At 41.2% G+C, this 26,526-nt stretch overlaps 1 protein-coding gene across 1 annotated transcript in view; it reads left to right on the plus strand.

The window, feature by feature from the left end:
• The first annotated feature begins 2,583 nt into the window (after positions 1–2,583).
• The window catches only part of ASB5 (ankyrin repeat and SOCS box containing 5), a 127,580-nt gene continuing 103,637 nt past the window's right edge, over positions 2,584–26,526 (plus strand). The window contains exon 1 of the mRNA XM_030191523.1: positions 2,584–2,813. Coding sequence (XP_030047383.1) covers positions 2,618–2,813 — 196 coding nt within the window. The 5' untranslated portion in view covers positions 2,584–2,617. The remainder of the gene's footprint in view (positions 2,814–26,526) is intronic.

Raw genomic sequence — 26,526 nt, forward strand, 5'->3', positions numbered from 1 at the left:
TATTGGTGTAATGTGGTAATGAAATATATGTTTGTTTAGGGAATTGCATTAACCTGCACTGTATAATGTTTAAGGAAATGTGCTCAGAACATAAGGGCTAGATTCCTATGCTCAGGTACAAACAAACTTTATTTACAATACAGGTAATGTAATGATTTTATGAGGCAATTTAGGGATTTTACACAAGGAAAATGTGCCACAAGATGAATATTGTTAGCAAAGCAGAATTATTAACTATGCTGGATTAATAGTAATTCACTTTGATTGAGGTTCAGAGGTATTCTTTCTGCTGCTGGCTGGAGTGGTGAAGAAGGTCTTTTATCTGTAGCTGGATGGTGAATCCTTTGTTGGGGGAAAGAAATCTTTTTGATTGCAGAGTTGTTGCAGGGTCCAGAGCAAATAAGGAGGAAGAAAAAAAAGGCAGAGACTCTGTTCCAGTTTTTATAATTCATGTCCTACAACAGGCCATAGGCTGGAAGTTAGGTGGGGGTGTATTGGTCCAATCAAAACTCAGGGATAGGTGCAACTGGTTCTTTCTGGTTTTTGAGATGGGAGCATAGTAGCTTGTCACATGTTTCCTGGCTGACCAATTACTGGATGGTAGTACACCCCCCCCCCCCCCCCCCACGAAGGTACTTGACATGATTAGGTGGGTCATTGTCTGGGAGTTTCAGGTAGATGGGTTTTCTTTTGTTTCATCCAGCCTCTGTGATTGCTGTCAATATACAGATTCTGTTCTTTGGGGAATGGTGGTGATTATCACCCAGCCAGTTTTATTGTTCCAGGCTTTCAGTGGTCTCAAAGGGAAAGGATGGAGCCAAGTCTGTTTTCTGATTCTGAGCATCATTCAAAGGTTTTATTGCAAAATATTCTTATATCTGTTTTCAGTAAAATCAATAACTCTGAAATTCATCATATCATGCTACACTGGCACTAATTGGTTTGCTATTCAATTAAATTATATGCAAATTGGGAACACACCTACATTTGTGTGTGCAATTTTTGGTGACCTTTGCAGAATCGGGGTTAGTGCCTAACTTTAGATGCAAGGATTTACACCAAGTAAACCCTGGTGTAAATCCTCACATCTAAATTAGGCACAGATCCCCCTTATTGTGTAACAGCATGCATAAATTGTGCAGACGTAAATTTCATCATGCCAATTAGTGCTGATAATTGATTAATAACACCCAATTATCAGCACTAATTGGCTTGTTATTCAACTAAATTGCGCATGCAAATAGAATTGTGGGGTAAGTGCTTAATGCACTTTAGTAAAATTCCCAAATCTGGCAACCTTCCAAGCTAGTTAGATCCTTCTGAAACTTTGATCTATATGTGACTTGGTAGACTAGAAAAGTAAGCCTGATTTCTGGAGGCACACTTCAGACCAATCCTAGCTTTCTGACATACACCTGATACCTATAGTACTGAATTATCATGGAAGGAACAGAAATACAAACGCCACAGAGTATTTCGATGTAAGTTAAAAAAAAAAATAAACACAGATCAAAGATCTTCCAGAAAATGGATCAGGTGGTAGCAGTGTACTGCATAATATGAAAAACAGAGAGATTGATTTAGTTCTGCAATTATGACTTTCAGAAGAGGAATGGTGGTCAGATATTGTCTTTCTTCAAAATTTCTACTGGCAAGTACCCAGAGACTTTTTTCTCTGTTTTATCCCTTCCCAACTTCCTTTAGCCTAGTCATTGCAGCAACAGTCCTCAGCTAAGACCCATGCACTAGGCCTCCTACAGTAATGGAAACTAGATCTGACCACTATATGTTACTATTGCACAATCGCCATGACGCCCTGTCCCCCAGAAGCTGTGATTTAAGCTATCATGACCATGTTACTTGAGACTTAGGGGCTAGATGTACTAATGTGTGCTACTACATTGGTAAGTGCTAATGCCATTAAAGTACGTTACTAGTAAATAGTTCCCATTGCATAAAGTGGGACCAGTGGTTAATAATGAACATTAATACACATTAATGTGCGGTAATGCAGTAGCAATTTTTAGTAAATAGCTCATAGTTGGATGCATCAGATTTGGAAGACACAAAACAGGCCCTTTATAAATGATAGGACACCTTTGATGAAACAGCTCAGTATGTTTAGCTGAACAAAAATTGAACTGGAGCATAGTGAAACAACATAGGACTATAACATTAAAACAGAAAGATATTGCAAGGAAGATGATTTGTTAGAGATTATAACAAATTTATTAGGTGAAAGTTCAAATATATTTTGTGCTGTTGGTTCAAATCATAATATGCTCTGTGAAAAACAACAGGAATGTTGCCTTTTGAGAAGGCAGACTTGAGTTTTGATAGAATGGAGACATTCTCTAGGAACTATGTGATATGAGAAAATGTATTGCTACAAAAACTTGTTGCTTCTATAACACTCACCAAGCCCTGTGTTGCATGTAGTGCAGAGTGGGTATGTACAGTAAAAATAATCCTCATATTTTGAGCAGCAGGCATCATGACCACCTGATATTCTCTTTCTGTAGAGCCAGCTGTTCTGGGGAGCTTCTGGCCAGAGCCATGTGATCTTATCAACATTTCAGAGTCCTTCCTGAACACTGGGAAAGACTGTTGTGGAGCAATGACAGTGCTAGAAGAAAGTCGGCCTTTTGCCCAACAGCTCTCCAATGTCTACTTCACGATATTTGCTCTGTTCTGTTTTAAATTGTTTGTGAAAATCAGTCTTGCCATCCTGAGTCATTTCTACATTGTGAAAGGAAACCGTAAAGAGGCAGCACGGATAGCTGCAGAGTTCTATACAGTCACTCAAGGGCAAGGTAGGTAGTTTAATCTTTTCCCACTCTTCTCTATTTTTCCTGTAGTTTCTGCTGGGTATTTAACTGCAGCAGGTTCTTCCTGTCTCAAAAAGAAAGGTCACTTGCAGCACAGGCTTGAATTAGTCTTTAATTGTGTGCTGATCATTGTTTGCTATAGACCATTCCAGTCTTGTCAGTCATTTGGGAGAAATTTATTTTTTTAACTTCAAAAGCATCTCTCATGCATAAAACAACATCAAATCTGTCAAAACAGTGTTTTGCATTGCAATAATGTTGTTACATTTTTTAATAGTTAATAAGAGTGGCAATTTATTTATGCTTTGGAAATTCCCAGAAGAGAGGAAATTGTTAACACGTTTCCTGTAAAATATGCACTCAGCTATGTGATTGTTATGTTTGAAAAGTTGATAGTGATTCTAAATAAAAGTTGGTTTGTCTAGTAGAGAGGCAGGCCCATGGACTATAATAACTCAAAACCTTTGGCTTTACAGAAATGAGCTTGTTACAGGAAACTCTATATAGCTTAATGTGAGACTTCAAAATTAAGGGGCCGTTTTACTAAGCTGCAGTAAGCACTAACATATGCTTACCACAGGATAAAATGCACTACCACAGGCCCGCTCAGGGGTCCCTCTGTACTTTTTGCATGTCCGTCCACTACCCATGCGCTAAAAAATTAAAATGTATTTTTTAGTGCAGGGGGTGTGTTTGGGAGCAGAGAGTTGGTGCAGCTATGCTAATCGGTTAGCACATGGGCATTGCTGTGTGCTAACTGATTAGCGCAGGATTAGCATGTGAGCCCCTACTGCCTACAAAATAGGTGCCGGAACTGCTAACGCACTAATGGGAAAATCAGTGCATTGCCATTATTGCAGAAATGTAAAAATTGGCCATTTACCAGCAGCACTAAATGTAGCCTTAGCGCATGAGAAAGACCTGGGGCCCTGTTTACTAAGCCACGCTAGAAGTGCGCTAGCATTTTTAGCACATGCTAAATGCTAGAGACACCCATAAGAATATATGGGTGTCTCTAGCATTTAGTGCATGCTAAAACCGTTAGTGCACCTTAATAAACAGAGCCCCTGCGCTGGGGATAGCGCAAGCCACTTTTTAGCGCTGCTTAGTAAAAGGGTCCCTAAAGGAGATGTGATGTAAAGAGCCAGATCTACTAAGCATTTTCTCACAGACACAAACTTGAAGTAATATTTTAGGCCTATAAATGTATCTTGATTGTAAGAAGGAAAGGTGAGGATACAGTGGGTGTGTTTCTGTTGCTGTGGTATTCTGTATCAGTGCCCAGTGTGATTCAACTAGAGAACAAGGAAGAAGAGACAAATAAAGACAGAGGTCTAGTACAACCAGGAGAGCTCCTGTAGTAAAAAAAAAAAAAAAAAGTATAAATTCATTGTTTTAGAAAGGCAAGAAGGCTGATGGAAATATTTTTGTTTACAGTACTGTAATAACGAACAAGTATGTAAAATAAATGTATTAAAATTGTTCAGATTGGAAGTTGCAGGAATTAATTTTAACTGAAAGCATTTGCAGTTGATGAGAAAGTACTGACACATGGAAAGCAGGGGCGTATCTGAACTGCGGCGGTAGGGGGGGCCAGGGCCAGAGTGAGGGGGCACATTATAGCCCCCCCCCCCGCCGCCGCCGCTGCCATTGCCGATCCCCCTCCCCCCAGCTGCTACCATTTCCAACCCTCCCCCTCCGTTGCTTGCCTACCTTCGCTGGCGGGGGACCCCAACCCCCGCCAGCCGAGGTCCGCGTCCTCCTGCCGCTGCCGCTGCCGGCTGCCTTTGGTCCATTCATTTGTCCATTGAAGCTGGCGCCGACGAAAGTTTCTTTTGACTCTGACGTCGCTGCACGTTGTACGTGCAGGACGTCAGACTCAGAAACATTTTCTGAGCCTGACGTCCTGCACGTACAACGTGCAGCGACGTCAGACTCAAAAGAAACTTTCGTCGGCGCTAGCTTCAATGGACAAATGAAAGGACCAAAGGCAGCCGGCAGCGGCAGGAGGACGCGGACCTCGGCTGGCGGGGGTTGGGGTCCCCCGCCAGCGAAGGTAGGCGAGCAACGGAGGGGGAGGGTTGGCAGCGGTAGGGGGGTCCAGGGCGAAATCTGCGGGGGCCCAGGCCCCTGAGGCCCCACGCAGATACGCCCCTGATGGAAAGTATCCAAAATGTTTTTCATTTTATAACTTATTAGAAACGTTTATTCTATTTTATGAGAAAGAATAATCTTCCGTTTTCTTGTTTTGTGTGTTAATATTGTATTTTGCTTATTTAATAATTACATTTATGCACTAACATGTTTCTAGACTCATGAATTGTTGTTGGAACATGATTATTATGATGTCAGAATCGGTTTCTTATAAATGCAAATGGATCTGTTTACCAAATCATACACAGACACACTGTTTTAATGCTTGTGGTACCAGTGCTTCTAGCCCACAGTTTACTAATAGCTGCAAAGCCTTTAGGCCGCTATTCACTAAAGTAATAGATAAAATTAACACATGGCAACTGCAAAACCTCTGCGTTAACTGCTGGGAGCCAGCATGGTTAATAATATGTGATGAAGTTAGGTACAGCTATTGAGATGGCATAGCATTAGCTGCCCTGCGTTATCCATTATATTAACAGTTAATACACAGTAACGACCTCTGTGTTAAATGTGAGGGTGAAATTGCTGATAAATAACACATTCCCAAATAAACTTTTCTAGATCCTACATGTCCCACATACAGCCTAGTTAAAACAGTTTACCACCTGACAAGGATGGAGGAGTAGAACCTTTTAACTAGTACATAAAAAGATAACATTTTGCTATCTTTAGTTTGAAAACAAAAGGATTTTACAATATCACTAACCTATTGATTGGCCAATTCCTTGCTCCATTCCAGTTAGCAAAGAATATGCAAAAGTGTTATGTACTAGAGGTTTACATCACATTTTTAATCATTAAAATTCTCCAAATAGACCATAATTGTCTGAAGCTTTCAGCTCCTAGCTGGTGCTTGAGACCCCCCCCATCCAGCAAGTTTGGTTTGCAGGCTATCTAATAAGCTAATTTGCATATTTTGATTACCTTGATAACTAGATCTGTTGCGGGTTTGTCAAGGAATGTATTTGGGAATCACTACCCTAAAGAAATACCACCATATCTATTTTACCAGCGAAATAAAAACATCAGTTTTGGCACCTACTAATTTTATGTGAAGTTTTTACTAGCTACATCTATTTTACCATTGCTGTACAGCATGACTTGATAGCTTTATTTATATGTTATTTCCATTCTGGAAACATCCTTTTGGTATGAGTCAGGCAGGCATGCTCCCAAGTGTCATGTTGACTTACCCTTTAGTCTTATTTTTGTACTCCCATAAAAAGAAACAGGATAAATAACATCAAATGTAGCACTCTCATAATCCCTCTGGAACAGGGAAATGTAAACAAATCCACCATGAGAGTCACACAGAAAACTGCCTAATGAGATTCTATCAGATATTACCAAATATGTTCCCCTTAAATAACCATGACAATGATCCTTTAATTATCCAGGAAGACAGGATGGTGGAGTGAAGAAATGGTGACTGTATAATCACACTAGTAAATCTTTAATTTCATTCCAGTCTGGCCAGCGAACTTCCTGAGATCCATGCAATCAGCACAATGTCCTGTCAAGCTATTGCAGGCAGTCCGGTGAACCCTGAAATTTCAGCAGCATGGAGAAAACAGTGTTTTAGTTTATCTTACCATTGGAGTGCAATATATGACAAACACCTAAAATAAGACCAGCAAAAGCAGCAAAAATTAAGGACATCATTAATATGGCCCATGAGGACAAACTGAAGGAACTAGACTTCTTTAACCTGTAAGGAAGATTGAGCTGTGACTGAATGACGATGTTCATATATATATGGAAGGGTACAGTGTGATTGGCAGTTATTCTTCCTCTCTAAAAGAAGGCTGGCCCTACCAATAAAAAAACTGTGTTTCCACACATGGCCCACTATTCAGCACCTACAGATTTATGCAAATGAGACCCAAATGAGTGCACACGGTGCCCAGCTTTACTGAGGACAGAAGAAGAAGCAATGGGTTTACATTTCAACAGGGGAGATTAAGGTTTAGAATTAGGAAGAAATCTTGGGGGGGGGGGGGGGGTGCAAGATGGCAGCATGAGCAAATGCTGTGCATTGAACTCTGGACAGTTTGCTATGGAAACCAAACCTGGATTGTTTTGCCCAGGCTTCATCATAGTTAAGTGAAAAGTTTGTTCTTACTCCTCATAATCTACTTCTTTTATAGCTCTGGTCCAGTCTACTCTGTCCAAGTGGCCAGGACTAGTGAAAGTGGTTGTGGTCCAGTGTGGTAGCTTGGCATGGGAGGGCCTGCTTTTGATGGTTTGGAAACTTCACTGAGCTGGACATTCGTGAGATCCCTAGGAGATCCAGATGTAATCATGAACCAAAGGCAATCAACATGGTGAAGGCAGCCACTGAAGCTGACTGTGTTGAGGGTGCTTATGTTTAGGTTCCCATGGTTGCTTTGTTGTCCTCTGCAGGGTTTCTTGTCTGGTAAAAAGAACTTGGGATTGCAGAATGAGAGTTTGGGAGAGGTAATCACTGACCCTATGCAAGACCCAAAATCAGGATTTGCTGCTGATCAGTGCACCGGACCTGCTACTACTAAGCGTATGCAGTGCTGTACAATGGATATGTTTAGTAGCACTACAGAAACAGCAAATAGTGGTAGTAAGAACATAAGCATTACCATACTGGGACAGACTGAAGGGCCATCAATCCCAGTATCCTGTTTTCCAGCAGTGGCCAATCCAGGTCACAAGTACCTGGCAGGATCCCAAAAGTGTAAAATAGATTTCATGTTGCTTATCCTAGGAATAAGCCGTGGATTTTCCCAAATCCAGCTTAATAGTGGTTTTTTAACTTTTCATATAAGAAATTGTCCAAATCTTTTTTTAACCATGCTACACTGACCGCTTTTACCACATTCTCTGGCAATAAATTCCATAGATTAATTACATGTCGAGAAAATTTTGTTTTAATTGTACTATTTAATAGCTTCATTGTATGCCCCCTAGTCCTTTTGGAAACAGTAAACAAGCAATTCACATCTATCCATTCCACGCCAGTCATATCATCCCTCAGATGTCTCTTCTCTAAGCTGAAGAGCCCATCCTCTAGCCTTTCCTTACAAGGAAGTTGTCCTCCCATTCCTTTTATCATTTTGATCACTTTTTTGGTACTTTTTCTAATTCCACTATTATATTATATTTTTTGAAGTGTAGTGACCAGAATTGCACACAATATTCAAGGTATATTCACATCATGGAGGATACATTCCTTTCCTAATAATTCCTAACATTCTATTCACTTTCTTAGCCGATGTCTGCACACTGAGAAGGGGATTTAAATGTAGCATCAACAATGACGCATAAATCCTTTTCCTGGGTGGTGACTCCTAATGTGGAACCTTGCATCATGTGATTATAGTTTAGGTCTCTCTTCCCAACATGCATTACTTTGCACTTGTTCACAATACATTTCATCTGCCATTTGGATGCCCAGTCTCCCCTGCCATATCTCATAATCCTCTTCTGATTTAACAACTTTAAATAACTTTGTTTCGTCAGCAGATTTAATTTCCTCACTTGCAGTGGCGTTCCTAGCCTGGATGACACCCGGGGCGGATCGTCGATGCGCCCCCCCCCCCCCCGGGTGCAGCGCCCCCCCCCTGCGAAATGACACCCCCCCCCCCCCGGCAAAATGACACCCCCCAGGGTGCACGCCGCTGTGGGGGGTGCCGCGGCACGCGCCTGTCGGCTCCGAGTTTGCTAACTTCGCTCGTTTGCTGCAGCTCCCTCTGCCCCGGAACAGGAAGTAAACCATGGGAGGAGGTCAGAGCCCAGTGCGCTTAAATCTACGCACAAGGATTTACACCATGTTTTAGTTGGTGTAAATGGATGTGCACAGATTTAGGCGCTGAAATATCAACTAAATATATTCTATAATTGGTGCCTAAATCTAGGTGCCAATTATAGCATACGCTTAGTTGGCACTGATTTCAGTGCTATTTTTTTTAGGCACCATATATAGAATCTCCTCCTAAGTGACTTGCCCAGATGATCATCTCTAAGGACGACCTAAATGTTAAGATTTGGGCGTACCCGACCATCTTGTTTCGATAATACGGGTGTCCCCGCCCCTTCGCGGGGATGTTTTGCGAGGACGTCCTCAGCAAAACTTGGGCGTCCCTTTCGATTATGCCCCTCCACGGGACTCATTTTCAAAGCACTTAGACTTGCAAAGTTCCATACGTTACTGTGGGGCTCATTTTTGAAAAAAAAAACATCCAAAAGTGTCATAAAGCACCATTTGGATCGATTTCTTCTCTAAACGTCCAAATCAGTATTTTTGAAACCTATTTTGCAGTCATTGTGGATATCTTGAAAATCTGACTGGCTGGGGTGCCTCCAGGACCAAGTTTGGGAACCACTGGAATAGTGGTTCAGTGCGCCTAACTTGGGTGCCAGCATTTACGCCATAATCAGCTGGTGTAAGTTGGGTGCCCAAGGTTGGCTACAAAAGTCCGTTCTATGCATTATTATATAAAGGGAACACAACCTTTATAGAATCATGCTTAGTGCTAATCTTTATGGCACCCATTTTTGAGCATGATTTAGAGAATTTCCCCCGCTAAATGCTGAGGCAGGTGTCTTAAGCAGACCTCATACCAATAGTAAAAGATGCTGGTGATCTATGACCCAGAATCTGACAAGACTTTCACAGGGTATCCTTGTACCTTCAGTTAGTCCTTTCAGAATAGCAAGGGCTGAAGAAGTAGTTGCCATATGATGTGTAAAAGAGATGCTCATATTTCAGAGCCCCAAATTCTCCTTCACTTAGGGGCCGATAAGCAAAAGCCCTCGTTAACAGCTGTGCGTGTTTATATCAGCAGCTGAATGTGGAACAGTAATTGATCCTCAAAGGAAATTGCATGCAAATGGGATGCACAGAAAGTCTGTGTGCACTTCAGTAGGAAAAGTGCATAGCCCATGAGCAGAATGGTCTCGCAGTAAGCGTTGATGTTCTGTGCATGCCCAGGAAAGATAAAAGCAGAAATGGCAACAACTGGATCAAGCCATGCGTTATAGGCTTCTATTGCAATAAAGTTTTTATAGTGAGAGAAACCTTGCTAGAAATCCTGCTGTAAAGCAAACCATTTTTCCCGTGCCTCAAAGATGGACATAATATGTGCTCATGGAGGACTGAGTACCTTTTTTTGTTTGTTTATTTTTTTAATTGTTCCATTACACTTTTCTTTTTTACACTGTTCCGGGAGGAACACACACATATGATGCACACACATGAAACTGCAAGCAGACCACTCCACCGAGAATCTGCCCTTTCACATGCAACACTACCTCAGACCTGCCAGAAAATTTAGAATATTACAGGTAGGCGCTTCCTTCTCTACACGGAATGCTCCTTTTAATGCTATTAAGCTTGTTTTAATACATTTGCTTAGCATTTTCACTCCCTGCTTCCGCAAACTGTAAAAGCAGTGCCGAAATCCTTTGTGCATTAGTTGCACAATAACATAGATGCAAACCCAGCTAAAACCAGTCAGAACAAAACATTTCAAGCCTGGTAAGTTTTGAGCATCAGGCCCATAGTCCTGAAGTTGTCCTTGTGTTTTGGAGGGTTTTTTGAGCTACTGTATCACTCTTTTGTAGATTTTCTGTTTCTACAAGAACTGTGGTAAATAGACCCTTTGTTAGGTGCCTAATGCTAGTTTTCAACACAAGGATGGTAATTCTATAACAGCGTACTTATTTTTAGGTGCAAAGGACATGTGTAAATGAGCAGAATATACATGTGTATATATCACATTAATGTAGTATCAATATTCTGGCTATGTGCTCTTATATAATCTAGCACCTAAATTCACGTCCTTCCCTCTTCTGTTTTGGTGTGTTTTGGTATAGAAAACTATAATATGAAATGTATTGAATTTCATAATCAATGAGATATATATTTGAAGGCATGTGTTGCTTCTTCTTTAGTGATTCAGAATATCAAGATTATTCGTTGCTTTGTAATGCTCTAGGTACATTTTTATTGTTTATGATTTACTCAGTTTTTATGGTTTGGTTCAGGGAACATCAAAAGTTTTTGATACCTCTTTTTATGTTACCTTGTGTATTTCATTACTTCAGTACATAATATGTATGTTTTGCTGCATGATATTGATGTATTTATAATATTTTATGATTTTATCTATTGATAATTTTATTTTATTATATTATATTTTTATTATAATTATATGATAATTATATTTTATTATAAGGTGGTTTTATAGTATACAATCATATAGGCTCATTTTTTATTTTTATTTGTTTCCATCATTTTTACTGATGTATATGTATTTGTTTATCAATTGTTTTATACTGTCATAGACTCCTGAAGCAGGCCATTCAGCCAAAACACAGCCGGTGTTGAGTCTGGTGGAAGATCATCATTAAAATTATCATTGATATTTGTAGTTCTTGGTCATCTCCACTGTTTTCTGTACTTCATCTTATTGTGTGGAGTGCTTTTCTTCTGTTTTGGCCCCCAGTCTGGGCAGAACATGGGCAGGGCACATAGTTACATGCATGAATTATAGAATGCTATATTTTTCATACTTCTTTTGTAATCTAAGTGTGAGCAGTTACATCAGCTCTGTGACTGGATGCCAGTATTCTGTATAGCGAAGTAAGGGCTTGCTTCTCTTTATAGAAAAAGCTCCAAATAAGCACCTCTTTAGCATCTAAAATAGCTGCCCTGTTATAGAGTTATCCTCTAGGAGGCTAATTCTATACCAGGTTACCTACTAAAGGTGCTGGTAATGATGTTTTGTTAAGCCTATTATAGAAAAATAGGTGCCTATTTTTATTTATAGAATATTAATAAAAGTGGCTGAAAACATAGTTACACATAAAGATTGCATTGGATTCCTATAAAAGCCTGAGTTCCTTTTAAGTTAGCTTGTTGGGCTTACAGGATTTTTGAAGGCTCTTGCCCTGATTATTTAGTAAGTATTTTCTTTTCCATTATCACCTACCACCTCTAGGGCATGGGATTTCCGGCTTCTTTATTTTCCATCATTCCATGGAATTAAATATAAAAGCTCTTTACAGTCAACTTTTGTATATCAGGCTGTTCAATTTTGGTGTTCTTTAAATTTTGGTGTTCTTTACCTATTGAACTTAGAACAGTGTCTTTTCATAAAGGTTTGAAAACCTATCTTTTAAGAAATCATTGTTTAACTAGTGTATTTTCTTTTTGTTGCTTGTAACCTGATTTGAACTAGTTTACTGGGAGTTGTTGGTCTATCGTATTGTAATGTACAATCACTTGCATCAGATCTATAGGTGATGTAAATGCTTGTATAGATGTTAGACCAGGGGTGTCTAACCTGGGCCCTTGCCTAGCTGGGTTTTCAGGATTTCCCCAATGAATATGCATGAGATCTATGTGCATAGTATGGAGGAAGTGTATGCAAATAGATCTCATGCATATTCATTGGGGAAATCCTGAAAACTGGACTGGGTTTTAGCCCTTGAGGACCAAAGTTGGACACCCCTGTGTTAAACAGAACACTCACAAAGTATAGGTTTTTTTTAAAATAAAATATATGTGCATACTTGTACACTCAATTCATAGTCCACCCAAACCCCACCCATGTGCCTGTTCACAGGCAAAGTATATGCCATTAGATTATAGTGTATATTCTATGAGTGAACTAACAAGAGTCCAACAAATCTTATAAATCAGGAGGAAAAAGACCTCATATGTTGCAAAGGATTTCAACTGGTACCGCTAAACACAGATCTGGTCCACTGACTTTTAACTACTGCTATAATCATGGGTCTTAAAAACTTCTTTCTTCCATCAAAAATCCTTTATTGAAATGTACTTTTTTGTTGTTGTTTTTTCTTTTACTTAAATGGCAGTCTTTCAACTTTGCTTCACTTGAAATATATGATATATATATATATATATATATATATATATATATATATATATATATATATATATATATATGTTTGAAATATATGTATAATATTCAAATACTGCCCTATATATATTGGCTTAGAATAATGGTAACTTTAGACAACAGTGACTTTAATGCTACAAGCGCTGCTAAAAAAGAGTGACACTTATCTTGAATTCAGATCCCAACAGGCACCTGTTTCGCCAATGCTTCTTTGGAGGATCTTAAAGGTCACTCGCGATACTTGGTCTCATAAGATTGCATTGCAAGTGACCTTCAAGATCCCCTGAAGAAGCATTGGCGAAACAGGTGCCTGTTGGGATCTGAATTCAAGATGTGTCACTTTTTTTGGAAGCACTTGCAGCATTAAAGTTACTTTTGTCTAAAGTTACCATTATTCTGGAGTACTATAGTAGATGTCTTTGCGAACAATTTTAGCCAAATTTTGGTTGACAAGTATATTCTATGAGGCCATTTACTCTCCTTCTTGCTGCTTAAAATTACAGGTTGTCTAAAGTCAGGCACTAGGATGCTGTGAACTAAGTGCGGATTCTATAACAGCAGTTGTGCGCACAATTGCCAGTCTAAAATACTAGCATAAGTCTGCATTTACATGCTTAACATTAGGTGTGAGCATCTGTGGCCAGCCAAATATCTGGTGTAAATTCTTGTGCCTGATTGTAGGCAGTTAGCCATGTAAATGCAAGTATTTCATAACCTTCATGTGAGCTGCCAGACATGCCCTTGATCTGCCCATGCTCCTCCCATGTTCATTCCCCTTGCAGTTGTCTGCTCTGGAATTTGCATGTGCAGGTTATAGAATACTGGCATAAATAACTGCTAATTAGCACCACTTAATTCCAATTATTGCCAATTAGCAGCTGATTAGCTAAGTTATACACGTAACTGACCCTGTTCTATAAATTGCAGGCAACTTTGCACTCTGGTCACAAAGTTGGATGTGTAGCTTTATAGAATTAGCCTAGGTGTCTAAAATTCTCCTGACTTATGGCATCTAAGGCAAGCTCTCGGCTTTCTTTGAATACTGGCCCCTTATTTTTCTTATATGAAAAATAGCTAGTGTATGTCACAACTCTTTTACTTGACTGCTTCAGCACTGGTGAAAAGGGACGTACCTAATAACCATAAATCATATTGGACCCTGATTACCTTTATGCAATATCAGGAATTGTTTTGCTATACTCTTTCCATTTCAGAAATTATAAAGTAGATTAAATATAAAATTCAAGCATCTTTCTGACCTCATGTGCAACCTTCTTTATTTTCTTACTCCCTGTTGCTCTGTCTTATCTAGCTATATGTTCCATATTTGCTTACACCCAATGCTGTCTATTAAAATATTTTATTGTGTATTGTATTGACATTGTAATGTAGCATACTGTGCCATACATTGTACTGTTACTTTTATTGTTTTAAATATTTTCAATACTGTAGTTGTCTATTGTTTATGTTTGACTTATTCTTTCTGTACCTCACCGTGAGTAAATTCCTTCAAAAAGGCGGTAAATAAATCCAGATAAATAAATAAATATTTAGATTAAGGGGGGAATTTCTAAATCAGCATTAGGGCCTTCACACGGGCGTTAAGGCCTTAATGTGTGTTAAGGGAATTAGCATACACTAACTGCCAAGAAGCCCATAGGTATAAAATGGGCTTCTTAGTATTTAGCGCACATTAATTTCCTTAATGCGCATTATGGCACTAACGCCCATGCAAAGGCCCTAATGATAATGAATTCTCCCCCTAAATGTATTTTTCCAGTATAGTATACATTGGAATGGAACAGTGTCTGTAAGTGTATTTCTATAGTATCAGCCTTAGGGCTCTGTTTACTAAGGTGCGCTAGCGTTTTTAGCGTGTGCTAATAGTTAGCGCATGCTAACTATGTAGATGCCCATAGGAATATTATGGGCATCTACACTGTTAGCGCGAGCTAGAAATGCTAGAGTGCCTCTAGTATGGCTTAGTAAACAGGACCCTTAGTAATTTAGAACATTATATCCTCAATTGCAGGTGATTTACTATAATATTTTGTCTGTGGCCCAAAGGTAGATATTTTAGCCATCACACAAGGGACCCTTTTTGGGTCTTGAGCCTGATAATAGCTGCGAGATTCCACATAGATCCCACAGCCAGGGAACCGGGTGGGGTTAGGAGTTTAGGTTTCACTTTCCAGTGATGTCTCCTGGGCTAGGATTAGCACTTGAGAGCAAAATTCCTATGGAACATTGAGCTGGTGCCACACTTAAGCCAAGATTTTGAATGGGAGCCTTTGCTTATGGGTCAAAGGCAAGGACTATTCATTTTACACCTGGGACAGTGATAGGAATGCTATCCTTACAAGGAATAAAAAATGTAAAAAAGAGAAGTTCAGTCCTGATGATGCCTCTTGGAATATACATTTGAAATTTGGTGTTGTTTATTTACTTTTTATAATTAGAGGTTCCCCAGAGCTGCCAAGTTATAACAATGTGACTGAGTGATATATTAAGCAATGCTGCTCTGTTAATCTCTCTTCTCTAAACATTTGTAGTGACAAAACAGGAGAAATCCCAGAATGCTTAGGGAAAGGACATTAAAATAACAACACAGAACAGACTCAGAATAGCTCCCACGATGACTTGAAATATTTTTGGTAGCTTTGTTTTAGGGAGGTAACTAACTACCCATTCATAAACGTTCTCGATTCCTTAGAATCCTGCACCCTTTCATCCCTGTAGAGATTGTAACCCATGTATTCTAGCCATGTAACACCAATACAGTGACAGCTCTGATTTGAAAAATAAACTCCATACACAGTCATAATTCAGACTGTGCCCTTCAGAAATAAACGTAGGAAAAGCATGTAACAATGATTTATTTTTTGTTTAAAGGTATCAGTAAAGTGTTTTCATGATATTTATTTTCAGTTTCTATAAGTATATATTGTCAGTGGGTGGCATTTTTCTGTGATGCTGTCTGGGGGCAGAACGGCTCAGGTTTGTTTCACTATCTTAAAATACTCTACTCTCATTATGACTCCTGACAAAAAGAAAAGTGCATTCTATTGACCAATTAAAAATGTGAACAAATCTATTTTCTGTCCTCTGCCTGCAAGTATTTTTATCTAGATCTTGAACTGAGAGATGGAAAAAAAGGATTCCCTTTCTCATTCTATTGCTGACCTCTCTCTCTCTCTCTGTTACACAAACAAAAACATACCTATAATTTTTATTGGGACACATAAAAATGGAAAGAAACTAGAAGCTTTATTGATAAGAAAACTAAAGACTCAAGAAAAGAGAAATAGAGAAGTTTTCAACTGACAAACAGCTCAAGGACTTTTTGGAGTACACCCAATATATATTAATGGTACTGTGTATGATATTTATACATTGGTAATACTGCTACCGCTTGGGTTCTAAAAGCAATCATCAATGAACAATTATAGCGATGAAGGCATTGTTTAATTTGAAATTCATCAGAATATTTTCCCAGACCATATGTTCTATATATACTATTGAAACAGGCTCCAGTTTTCTGAAGCAGCTTGTGGATAGAATCTATGGAAGAGTTACAAAATTCTGCAGCAAAACTTCTGAAACTGTTGGAATGTTTGCAAAAATGTCTATGGATACATTTTATTTGACTTCATAAAGTCATTTTCAACTTTTTTAATCTTTGTAATTTGATTGGTCCTCTTTTGAATTGTTTTGAATGGGGAAATAAGGTTGTTGGGGTTGGTTTTTTTTTTTTTTTTTTTTTTTGGGGGGGGGGGGAATTATCAACATGGGCTACCATTAAGACAGGTTATTTTATCAAAAACTCATGCTATTTTAGAACAGGCCCGTTTTATGCAATGAGATCTAGTTATTAATAACCCAAGTTAACAGTAGCACCTGTTGATAACTCCCCCTCCCCAAAAACCTTATTTTCCCACCCAGCATAGGGAAAAGAAGAAAGCAGATTAATCTGGACCTGAATGAGGAGAGGGTATTCTAGAAATTGGAAAGACTAGGACGAAGGATAGAAGGTGTGGGGTAGGGAGGAGAGGATTGGAAATGTTTGGAGAAAGGGAGAAAATCTGGAGATGGAGGAGGATCCAAAAGGATCTGGGACTGTGGAGAGAGAGGAGGGAAAGAGGATCAGATAGAGAGGAAGGTTGGGGACAGAATAGAGACCAGGAGAGCATGTGGGAGATCAAAGGCAATGAGTACCCTAGGCAGACCTTCAATCTTACACCCCCTCAATTAACTCTCAGACTCCTAGCCTGCAGCCTTTTCAAGATTTTAATAATTAAACAATCATGATCATCACACAAAAACCCTATCAAAATGCAGGTTAAAGTGCATGTTGATGTTCCTTTGAGTCTGTGTGGTTGTCAGGACCAACATTTTTACATAGACTGAAGCTGCTCTTTGTCCAAGAAGCTGCTGCCATAAGCAACCATGTAGCCTAATGATTGCCTAACCCTGGTAAAAGAGCAGAAGATCTAGAACTGAGAGATGGAAAAGAAGGATTCCCTTTCTCATTCTATCACTGACCTCTCTCTCTCTCTCTCTCTCTCTCTCTCTCTCTCTCTCTCTCTCTCTCTCTGTGTTACACAAACAAATACTCATCCAGCACCAATTCCATCTCTGGTATCTCCATTCTTCCCCTCTCCTTTGGTGCTGATTCTGTCTTCCTCATCCCTTACCCCCCCCCCCCCCCCCCCCGCCCCCCATATACGCACAAGCACTCTGTCAAACTCCTTTTCACATACAAGCACACACTCTGGCACTAATTGATCCCCTATCACACAATGCCCATCTCCTTTCTCACACACATTTGCACACAGCTGTGTCTCCTCCCACACTGCCCTCCAGGCAATACCCTCTATGATTCACTCTTTCTCACTCTTAACACTTCCTAGACTGTTCATGCTGTGACCCTCTCTCCAGTCTGGGCAGCTGTACTTCGGGCTTCATCTTCCTACTCTGCAGGCCAGGGCCGAGCCAGCACTTTGAATCACATAGAACATCATGATGTTGTGGTGTTGAAAATATAAGCCAGGCCTTGGGCGAAAAAGAGGAGAATGTGGCCTGGGTTACCAATGCTCCCCTCTTCCTGCCTGCTTTAAAGATTGTGTAGGGGGCCCACATATATGGGCCTGCTGTGACCCGCTCTGACCAGTTCCTGCCCTCCTTCCTTGCCTTCCTTCAGACCAAGCTCCTAGTTTCCCATGATTCTGTGGGCGATGCAATCCTGTAGCAAGGGCTAGATTTTGCAGCCCTTAGCCTAGCATCATAAGAGCCCAGGCACCCAATGTATTTTGCACACATACATACAAAAGAATATCTTCACAAGGAGATAATATATGCTGGAAGAACAATGCTAATGCTCAAGAGTGTGCTGGCCAGGTCATTTTAGCAGTGGCGTTCCGACACTGGCTGACACCCGGGGTGGATCGCCGATGCACCCCCCCCCCCAGGTGCAGCGCGACGCCCCCCCCAGGCGAAATGACACCCCCCCGGGTGCACGCCGCTGGGGGGGGGGGGTGCCGTGGCGTGCGCCTGTCGCCCTGTCGGCTCCGAGTTCACATGTGTTCACTGCTCCCTCTGCCCCAGAACAGGAAGTAACCTGTTCCGGGGCAGAGGGAGCAGTGAACACATGCGAACTTGGAGACAGGGCGACAGGCACGCGCCACGGCACCCCCCCAGCGGCATGCACCCAGGGCGGACCGTCCCCCCCTTGGTACGCCACTGCATTTTAGTTACACTTAGAACATACATGAGACATAGATGGGGTATAATCGAATGGGGCTCCCACGTTTTCCTGAGGGTGTCCTCGCAGGATGTCCCCGCGAAGGGGCGGGGAAACCCGTATTATCGAAACAAGATGGGCGTCTGTACAGCGCTGCGTAACCCTAGTAGCGCTCTAGAGATGTTAAGTAGTAGTAGTTTCGATAATACGGTCAGGGACGCCCAAATCTCAACATTTAGTTTGACCTTAGAGATGGTCATCCTTAGAGATGGTCGTCCCCGGTTTTCAGCGATAATGGAAACCAAGGACGCCCATCTCAGAAACAACCAAAACCAAGCCCTTTGGTCGTGGGAGGAGCCAGCATTCATAGTGCACTGATCTCCCTGACATGCCAGAACACCAACCGGGCACCCTAGGGGGCACTGCAGTGGACTTCATAAATTGCTCCCAGGTACATAGCTCCCTTACCTTATGTGCTGAGCCTTCCAAAACCCCCAAAACGCACTCCCCACAACTGTACAACACTACAATAGCTCTAAGGGGTGAAGGGGGGCACCTAGATGTGGGTACAGTGGGTTTGTGGTGGGTTTTGAAGGGCTCACATTTACCACCACAAGTGTAACAGGTGGGGGGGATGGGCCTGGGTCCGCCTGCCTGAAGTGCACTGCAGTGCCCACTAAAACTGCTCCAGGGGCCTGCACACTGCTGTGATGGAGCTGGGTATGACATTTGAGGCTGGCAAAAAATATTTTTTAAGTTTTTTTTAGGGTGGGAGGAGGTTAGTGACCACTGGGGGAGTAAGGGGAGGTCATTTCTGATTCCCTCCGGTGGTCATCTGGTCAGTTCGGGCACCTTTTTGAGGCTTGGTTGCAAGAAAAAATGGACCAAGTAAAGTTGGCCAAGTGTTAGTCAGGGACGCCCTTCTTTTTTCCATTATCGGCTGAGGACGCCCATGTGTTTAGCACGTCCCAGTCCCGCCTTCGCTACGCTTCCGACACGCCCCTGGGATCTTTTGGTCGTCTCCACGATGGAAAGCAGTTGGGGACGCCCAAAATCGGCTTTCAATTATGCCGATTTGGGCGACCCTGGGAGAAGGACGCCCATCTTCCGATTTGTGTCGAAAGATGGGCGCCCTTCTCTTTCGAAAATGAGCCTGATAGAAGGATAAATATTCAACCAGTGGTGGTGAGCATTTTTTTTTAGCCACCATCAGCTTTATGCTCAAATATTCAATGCCGGGTTATGTCCAAGCACTGGCATTGAATATCCGGGTATGTACAGACAGACAGCACTAACCCATTTAAAGCAAATATTCAGCCTTTAATTGGATAAGTGTGACCAGAAAAAAGATAAGATTGTGTTTTATCTGGTCTGATTTTGTCCGATTACTTTATCTAGTTAAGTGCTGAATATTGCTTACTGAAAAGTGTCAACTCCACCACCAGACCGCCCATAACATAGCCAGTTTAAACCCAAGTGGTTAGAGGGGATATTCAGCAGTATTTTCAAGTGAAGTGCCCCTGAATATCCTAAGATAACCCCACACAGATGATTTAATTGGGCAACTGCACTGCCTGGTTAAATTACTGTGAATATCGACCCCATAATTTTTCTGAACTGTAGTTTGACAGTTTCATCAAGTGCCATGCAGATATGAGCTTAGGGGATAATTTTATGTATAGCTTCAGAAGATAGGCACTGAAAAGATCTGCACTGAGCCCCTATTCTCTTAAGGGCTTCTGACCTATGTAGAATACTGGCTTAGCGCACAGGCTGCACCAAACTTTCAGCACAAGACATGCCTGATAGAAACAAGTGTAAGTCTAGCACTCAAAGTTAGGCAAGGATTGGCACTCTTCTATAACTAGGTGCCTAACCTTTGGAAACACTCATGACCTGCCTATGCCCCTCCCATGGCCATGTCCTCTTTTGGGTTGTGCACAGGGAAAAGTCAGGCATCAAGTTATAGAATAGCGTGCAGTGCAACTTTAATCAAGCACCAATTAATTGGCCAAGTACTGCCCATTTCCTTATTAAGTTGCGTGCGGATCTCAGATCCACATGCAAATTCCAGAGCCAAACTTTGGGCGACTTATATGGAATTTGGGAGTTATTGTCTATGTTTAGGTGAAAACACTGGAACAACTAACACTGGAACAACTGACTACCATACAATGTAGTAACGGATAGACTTTGAGGAAAACATCACTCTATCTTTCTTAACAATTTGCATTTAATAATGTCACTCTGAAACAGTTGTTAAGGAAAGAATATGCAATGAGGAATCTTCCCAGCTCACATTCCAGCTGGATCAGTTCTATTAATAACAGCCACGCAAGACCTTTGCCAGTTTTCTAAACGTAATAAAGATTTATTCTGCGATGAAAAGAATCTAGGAATCGATTCACCCCTGTTGTTTTAGGCCTCCACTTGGCCTGTAGAGCCAGAGACAAAGGTTTTGCAGAATATCAACTTTCGGAAAAGGATTTGTAGCCCCATTGCACTCCTGCTTTCTCAGCCCTTTATTGCTTTTTCCAGCCTAATGAATGATGGAAGGAATTATACATAAGGGGACATAAATATTTTCCTGCCTGGAGGCAAAAGCAAACATTTTATCAGAATGGCATCAAATCTGGCATAGAGGGAAAAACCATTTCAAAGACATATGACGCTCAAAATGGTCCAGATAAGACTGGTGTTTCCAAAATAGAAGCCAACCAAAAAAAAAAAAAAAATGGCTCAATGCATTTCTATGGAAAAAGCAGTTCCAGCTTTTTCTTCATAGAAACATAGATACACTAAAACATAGCAGTTATGGAATTCCTTCTTTCATACTGCCTCACCCCTATTATCTACACTCCCCCCAACTATCACCAAAAGAATTCCCCTATTAGTAGCCCACCCTTCCAGCTTTTGTTCTCTGTAACTACCCCCTATCTACCCACTCCCATGTATCCCTTATCACACACACACACTCTCTCTCTCTCTCATATTCTCCAATGGCAAGATTAACCAATTGCTGGGTCCTAGGTAAATAAGAACATTGACCCATTTTAATATAAATGCATGGGACCCCATGTAGTTCTGACTGCAGCAAAAAACCAGCAGAGGGTGAAACAACAGGTAAAAAAATGCAGCTTGACAGCTCTCTGTTTACTGGAGGGCAGTGCAGAAGTGGTGAGGAGAATAGACAGACCTCTGTAGGCAGTAGTAACTCTGGACCCCCCCCCCCCCCCATTTCTGCCAGATGCTGGCTTACCAAGGCGATGATCTTAGCAATCCATTGAATTAACAAACGTGAGATGGCCCTCCTAAATATTTGAGCCCTAGGCTTATGCCTAGTTTGCATATGCTGTAATTTTGCCCTGTCCATTCCTATAAACAAAGTTACATAAGAATAGCCATACTGGGTTAGACCAATGGTCCATCCAGCCCAGTAACCTGTTTCCAATCCAGGTCACATGTACCTGGCAGAAACCCAAATATCAAATCAATTCTTGTATACCTCTAATATCCCCTTTCCAGGGTTCAGTCTGGTTTACATTCTAGGTGAGGCAATATCTGATAATGTTAGTGTGAGTTATGAGAACAATTAGAGACCATTGGTGTAATGCATGAGACCAAAAACATTAACGGAAAGGATAATGGATGATACTAGGAGGTAGAAGTCAATGGATCATTATGAAGCATTCTTCGGGAAGAGAACGATTTTTAAGGTAGCTGTTTTCTGTTCTGATGACAATAGGTAGAGAATTCCATATTTTAACTCCAACTACAGGGAATAGAGAGCTGAAAATCTTCTGATAGGACCACACAAAAGGCTGTCCTAACTTAGTAGCCACATCCCATGATACCAATCCCAGGGCAAGCAGTGCTTTCTTCTGTCTGTCTCAATAGCAGACTATGGACTTTTCCTCCAGGAACTTGTCCAAACCTTTTTAAAACCCAGATACGCTAACCGCTGTTACCACAGCCTCTGGTAACAAGTTCCAGAGCTTAACTATTTGTTGAGCAAAAAAATATTTCCTCCTATTTGTTTTAAAAGTATTTCCATTCAACTTGATTGAGTGTTCCCAAGTCTTTGTACTTTTTTATTTTTTTTTTTGAAAGGGTAGAAAATTGATTCACTTTTACCCATTCTACACCACTCAGGATTTTATAGACCTCAATCATATCTCCCCTCATCCATCTCTTTTCTAGTTGAAGAGCCCTAACCTCTTTAGCCTTTCCTCATATGAGAGGAGTTCCATTCCCTTTATCATTTGTGTCGCTGTTCTTTGAACCTTTTCTAATTCTGCTGTATCTTTTTGAGATATGGCGACCAGAAATGAATGCAGTACTGAAGGTGAGGTTGCACCATGGAGCGATACAGAAATATTATAGTATTTTCGGTCTTATTTACCATCCCTTTCCCTCTTAGGTCAAAGACACACACACAGACAATGCTATTACACACACACAGACAATGCTATTACACACACACACACACTACTACTACTACTAAACATTTCTAGAGTGCTACTAGGGTTATGCAGCGCTGTACAGTTTAACAAAGAAGGACAGTCCCTGCTCAAAGAGCTTACAATCTAAAGGATGAAATGTCAAGTTGTGGCAGTCTAGATTTCCTGAGTAGAGGTATGGTGGTTAGGTGCCGAAGGCAACATTGAAGAGGTGGGCTTCGAGCAAGGATTTGAAGATGGGCAGGGAGGGGGCCTGGCGTATGGGCTCAGGGAGTTTATTCCAAGCATGGGGTGAGGCGAGGAAGAAAGGGCGGAGCCTGGAGTTGGCGGTGGAGGAGAAGGGTACTGAAAGGAGGGATTTGTCTTGAGAGCGGAGGTTGCGGGTAGGAACGTAAGGGGAGATGAGGGCAGAGAGGTAGGGAGGGGCTGCAGATCGAGTGCATTTGAAGGTTAGTAGGAGAAGCTTGAACTGTATGCGATACCTGATCGGAAGCCAGTGAAGTGACTTGAGTAGAGGGGTGATATGAGTATATCGGTCCAGGCGGAAGATAAGACGTGTAGCAGAGTTCTGAATGGACTGAAGGGGGGATAGATGGCTAAGTGGGAGGCCAGTAAGGAGAAGGTTGCAGTAGTCAAGGCGAGAGGTAATGAGAGAGTGGATGAGAGTTCGGGTGGTGTGCTCAGAGAGGAAAGGGCGAATTTTGCTAATGTTGTAGAGGAAGAAGCGACAGGTCTTGGTTATCTGCTGGATATGCGCAGAGAAGGAGAGGGAGGAGTTGAAGATGACTCCGAGGTTGCGGGCAGATGAGACGGGGACGGTGAGGGTGTTATCAACTGAAATAGAGAGTGGAGAGAGAGAGGAGAAGTGGGTTTGGGTGGGAAGACAATAAGCTCGGTCTTGGCCATGTTCAGTTTCAGGTGGCAGTTGGACATCCAGGCAGCAATGTCGGATAAGCAGGCCGATACAGATACATATATACTTTACACATGGGGGGGGGGGGGGGATTGGAAAGAATTCCATGAGGCATGCTCTGCATTCTCATCCCACTTGTTATGTATAATTATTTCCATTGAGGTGTAAACAATAAAAAAGTAACTTATCTAATAAAGCCCCAAGTAATCAACCACAATAGCGTCATCTGAAAGCAACCATAAACCTTAATTTGTCTGTCTGAGGTCTTTGTTTCTATGGGATTCACATAAGTCACTTTATTTATATTAATGTTTCTTTTGAGACACTTCACCTTAAAACTGCTTAAGATACTTTAATTCAAGGAGGTTTTCTTGACCTGTGAATGAGATCTAGCCACTATAAACTTGCAAGCGCAAACTGACGCATAGCATGCAAAGATATGTGCCCAAGTTATAGAATAAGGTCAGTTATGCATGTAACTTGAGTAATTAGGTGCCAATTGGCTTTAACAACTATTTATTGGCCTGGTGTTAATTGACACTAACTAGCAGTTACATGCATAACTGCTCAGAGTGGATATTCTACAAAATGTGCATCCTATTTTCATAGTACACAATTGCAAGAGGATGTGGACTTGTGAGGGGCATGAGCAGGTCTGGGGCATGCCTAACACTTAAACACATGTCAACTTTACCAGTCCAAAAAGTTTTTTAGTGGCAGAGGTATCTTCTAATAAGTATACTTAAAGAACTCTACAAGTAATCAAATCAACAACAGGTGTCCCAATTGATAGACCTTGGCAGTGATTCTTTTCACACAGAGATGTAGCCCTATGATTCTCTGATATTGTCTTCGGTCTTCACAATATGTTTAATATTTTAGTATATTTTATATATGCAAGCAAGTAAAAGCCGAAGCAAATGCTAGGACCAGTCCCTGACACAGTATGCCGAAATATGGTCAATGTTGATGAGGGTCCTTTAGCGGTTCAGCATATTACATAAGTACATAAGTACATAAGTAATGCCATACTGGGAAAAGACCAAGGGTCCATCGAGCCCAGCATCCTGTCCACGACAGCGGCCAATCCAGGCCAAGGGCACCTGGCAAGCTTCCCAAACGTACAAACATTCTATACATGTTATTCCTGGAATTTTGGAGTTTTCCAAGTCCGTTTAGTAGCGGTTTATGGACTTGTCCTTTAGGAAACCGTCCATCCCCTTTTTAAACTCTGCTAAGCTAACCGCCTTCACCACTTTCTCCGGCAACGAATTCCAGAGTTTAGTTACACATTGGGTGAAGAAAAATTTTCTCCGATTTGTTTTAAATTTACTACACTGTAGTTTCATCGCATGCCCCCTTATTATTTGAAGATAAGCTAAGTAGATTTTATATTTATGTATAATCCTTTTTTATTATTATTCCATAGAAGTCAAGAAGCAGGACAGTTACGAGGTAAAGACAAATAACAACAGCCAAAACCGCCATCTTAATAGTTAACTGCAACCCAACCCTTCCCCCCTCACCCGGCTCCCACCATGTTCTGTTACCTAGCCTATAGGCATATCTAGATCATATGTTCAATAGATTACTATGAGCTCTAGCAGATAAAGTCAACCAGAAAGGTTCCCAAGTTCTCTGGAATTGAGATCCCAAAACACTGTCCAAAGAAGTGATGCGTTGTCTTTCCAGGCACATCTGATACAGAAGCAAAGATCACCATTTCTGAAGAGTTGGACCTCTGTTCTCCAACCAACACAGCAAAATGGCCTTTATACCAAACATCACTGCTTTATAGGAAAATAGTTTAAATCCTGCTGGAGTCAGAGAAGTGAAAATATATTGTCCAAAGAGTATCAACGGAGTCTCTGTGAGTGAACAGTCCCAATAGGTCAGAACTGCTTGCAAGACCAGCCTCCAAAAGACAGGTATGAGTGGACAATGCCAAAACATATGGCCAAGCATAGCTGACCCATGTCCATACTTCCCACATGCTGTTGAAGCTGCCATTGTTTCCAGGAAAGCTCTATGCGGAGATGCTTTATAAATTTGTGCTAAGGATAAATGTATCTCACGCTGGTCTATAAAAACTTCTTGTGAATCCTCTGAAAGAATTTCTCCAAGTTTGCTGCTGTTAGTTGACTATTCAAGTCTGTCAACCAACGATCCATGAGTCCAGCATAATCTAAATTTGGAGTTGCGTCCTTTAGATGCTGGTGGTAGAAGGCCAATGGGACCTTGTATTGTGCCCCAAATGTGTAAGCCTCCGCCAGGATCTCCACAACGTCCTCTGTCAGGTCAGTCCAAGTAAGTGACAGGATATAGTGTCGTAACTGCATATACGCAAAATAGTGTATAGAGGGGCAGATGATATTCAGTTTGTAAATCAGCAAAAGACTTAATATGTCCCTCTTCATCAACAACATGCATTAAATATTGGATACCCTTACGAGCCCAGCTAGTGAATACACTATGACCTTGTCCTGGGAGAAAGTTCAGATTATCCTGTTTAGAGAGATATGGAGTT

The sequence above is a fragment of the Microcaecilia unicolor genome, chromosome 2 (genome assembly GCF_901765095.1).
Source record: "Microcaecilia unicolor chromosome 2, aMicUni1.1, whole genome shotgun sequence".
Classification (NCBI taxonomy): Eukaryota; Metazoa; Chordata; class Amphibia; order Gymnophiona; family Siphonopidae; genus Microcaecilia; species Microcaecilia unicolor.